Below are 2,249 nucleotides of genomic sequence, written 5' to 3'. Positions count from 1 at the left end.
TAATCTTGTCGGTCACGTTCACAGGCCAAAAAAAGGGGAAAAAAAGCCTAGCGGGAAGGGAACCCTGATGGCGGACCACCCCCCTTTCCATCTGGGCTCCACACACAGAGCCGTTAGTCAAGACAAAACCCCGCTTTCATCACCTCTATTATTGAGCAATTATGGCTCCTCTGTACACCGTATACTCGCAGAGGCAAAAATAAATTACAACAAGGCCCAAGAATAGGAACCCTGGGCTCAAACGTAACATGTCTAAATTAGATCTAATTACGCCGTAAAAGCCAGAGTGTTCATTGAACTCGGGAGCATGACAGTGTAACTATAGATAGACCCTTACAGTTCCATTTGGTTCCATTTATACTCTCTCCCACAAGTCTTACCATCTACTCTACTGTAGCAATGCTCAAGTGTTTACACTGAGGTCTTGATGTTAAACGAGATATCCGGGATTTGGGATATTGCAATATTGCAACGTGTTGTTTTTTTCCTGCTTTTAAACGTTGCATTACTGGAAAATTATGTAATTTTCGGAACTTAACTGACTGGTCTAGCTGTTCTATTATTTGCCTTTACCCGTCTAAATATGCTCTTAAGAATTTCTTCTTTGATTTCATTCCTATTTGTAGTATTGAGTCTTGCACCTATAAGACCATCTATCTATCTGTAGCATTGAGCCTTGCACCTTACACAAGTATATGTTATATAATTAGTAATACAGTTGAAAATAGACAAAGACAATAGTCACCTCCACAATGTCGTCACTATATTGATACAGAGGTATTAGATCAAACATATTGTGATATTTATGTCTCTGTCTCTATAGTCCAAAGTCCGAAATCGGCAATAATGTTTATCAAATGCAAGCAGAGATTATTAGACTCTGACAAAGCCCAATACAGAGGGGGAAAAAAGAGAGCTCATCTGGCGCTTCAAACCCACCATGGGGCGCGCAAGCCTAAACACACGGACGCTGATTTGTTTATTAATGCAGCCGTTCTCACTAGCCACGCACGGACTCTCCACACGCGCTCGAGAAGATTTTTTTTTTTAGCGGGGGAGAAAGATTCTCTGCGGTTCTCATTGAAACACATTGACCAGACGTCCCGCTGTGGGGCAGGTCGGGCGAGTACAGTCGCGCACAGACCTCGGAGCACCACAAAGCGATGCTTGGTTTGGCGGTGGGGCTTTCCCCCTGTGTCATCCATTTAACCCGCCTATAACCTCCAGGTGAAATCGCCCTGCTGTTGAACCGTCCGAGGGCCGCCACGGTCGTGGCCCGAGGGCCCCTGAAGTGTGTGAAGCTGGACCGGCCCCGCTTCGAGCGCGTCCTGGGGCCCTGCTCGGAGATCCTCAAGAGGAACATCCAGAGATACAACAGCTTCATCTCCCTCACCGTGTGACCAACGCGGTCCTGGGGTTCCCACCAGCAGGGGTGGGGGAGGGGTAGGGGTGGGGTGCGGGGTTGGGAGGGGGTCATGGGGTTAGAGTACGTCCAGAGCGTCAGGGCGCTTGCTTCCCGCCTTTTGGTTCATTTGGTTTTTGCGCGTTTCCTTCTATATTGAATCTTGTGCACTTTGACTTGACCTGTGCTGTCACGTAGCTTTATATATATATATATTTAAAAAGAAAAACACCATGGAAATCAGGAAATGGGTGGGATTCAATGAGTCATAATAATAATAATTATTATTATACGAAGAATTAAGAGACCACGATATATGAGGTTTGATGAGTTTGAGAACATTTTGTTTTGTATTCTATAAACTACTTTGTATTTCTTCTCAAATTCCCAAAATATTGTCATTTAGAGCAGGGGTTGCCAAGGGTCCTTATAAGGTACAATGATTTGCAGTTACAATTTAAGTATAGTCATAAGAATATATATATATATATATATATATATATATAAGAAACTAAGCAAAACATCCAGCTATCACTCTGTGAAACTATGTGATTGTGGTCCTCGATCCACTCCTCGGTGCGAGACGTTTTGGTGACCCCTGATTTAGAGCAAGTGTTTATAGACATCGAATAATGCACAATACTAATGTTTTAACTTTGGAATACTGCAGATTTCTTTCAATACTGGCATTGTTTCTGCCATCAAGCTGTATTGTTGTATTCTGGATGCTTTTTAAGAAACATTTGGAGTGGTCTCTTAATTTATATATATATAATGTATCATCTGTATATATGATGCATGCTTTGAGAATGAAGGAAGCCTACATGTTGCACTTCTATGTGTCTAT

The 2,249-nt window shown here is 42.8% G+C and overlaps 1 protein-coding gene across 2 annotated transcripts in view; it reads left to right on the top strand.

Moving 5' to 3' along the window:
• prkar1b (protein kinase, cAMP-dependent, regulatory, type I, beta) overlaps positions 1-1,427 on the top strand; it is a 118,546-nt gene extending 117,119 nt beyond the window's left edge. For both annotated transcript variants that reach the window (XM_083779384.1, XM_083779385.1), the window contains one exon: positions 1,228-1,427. In XM_083779384.1, coding sequence (XP_083635510.1) covers positions 1,228-1,400 — 173 coding nt within the window. In that variant the 3' untranslated portion in view covers positions 1,401-1,427. The remainder of the gene's footprint in view (positions 1-1,227) is intronic.
• Positions 1,428-2,249: the final 822 nt, after the last annotated feature.

The sequence above is a fragment of the Protomyctophum parallelum genome (assembly GCF_964188405.1).
Source record: "Protomyctophum parallelum genome assembly, chromosome: 13".
NCBI lineage: Eukaryota > Metazoa > Chordata > Actinopteri > Myctophiformes > Myctophidae > Protomyctophum > Protomyctophum parallelum.
Note: the sequence above shows the minus strand (reverse complement) of the source record. Positions and strands in the feature narration are given on the sequence as shown.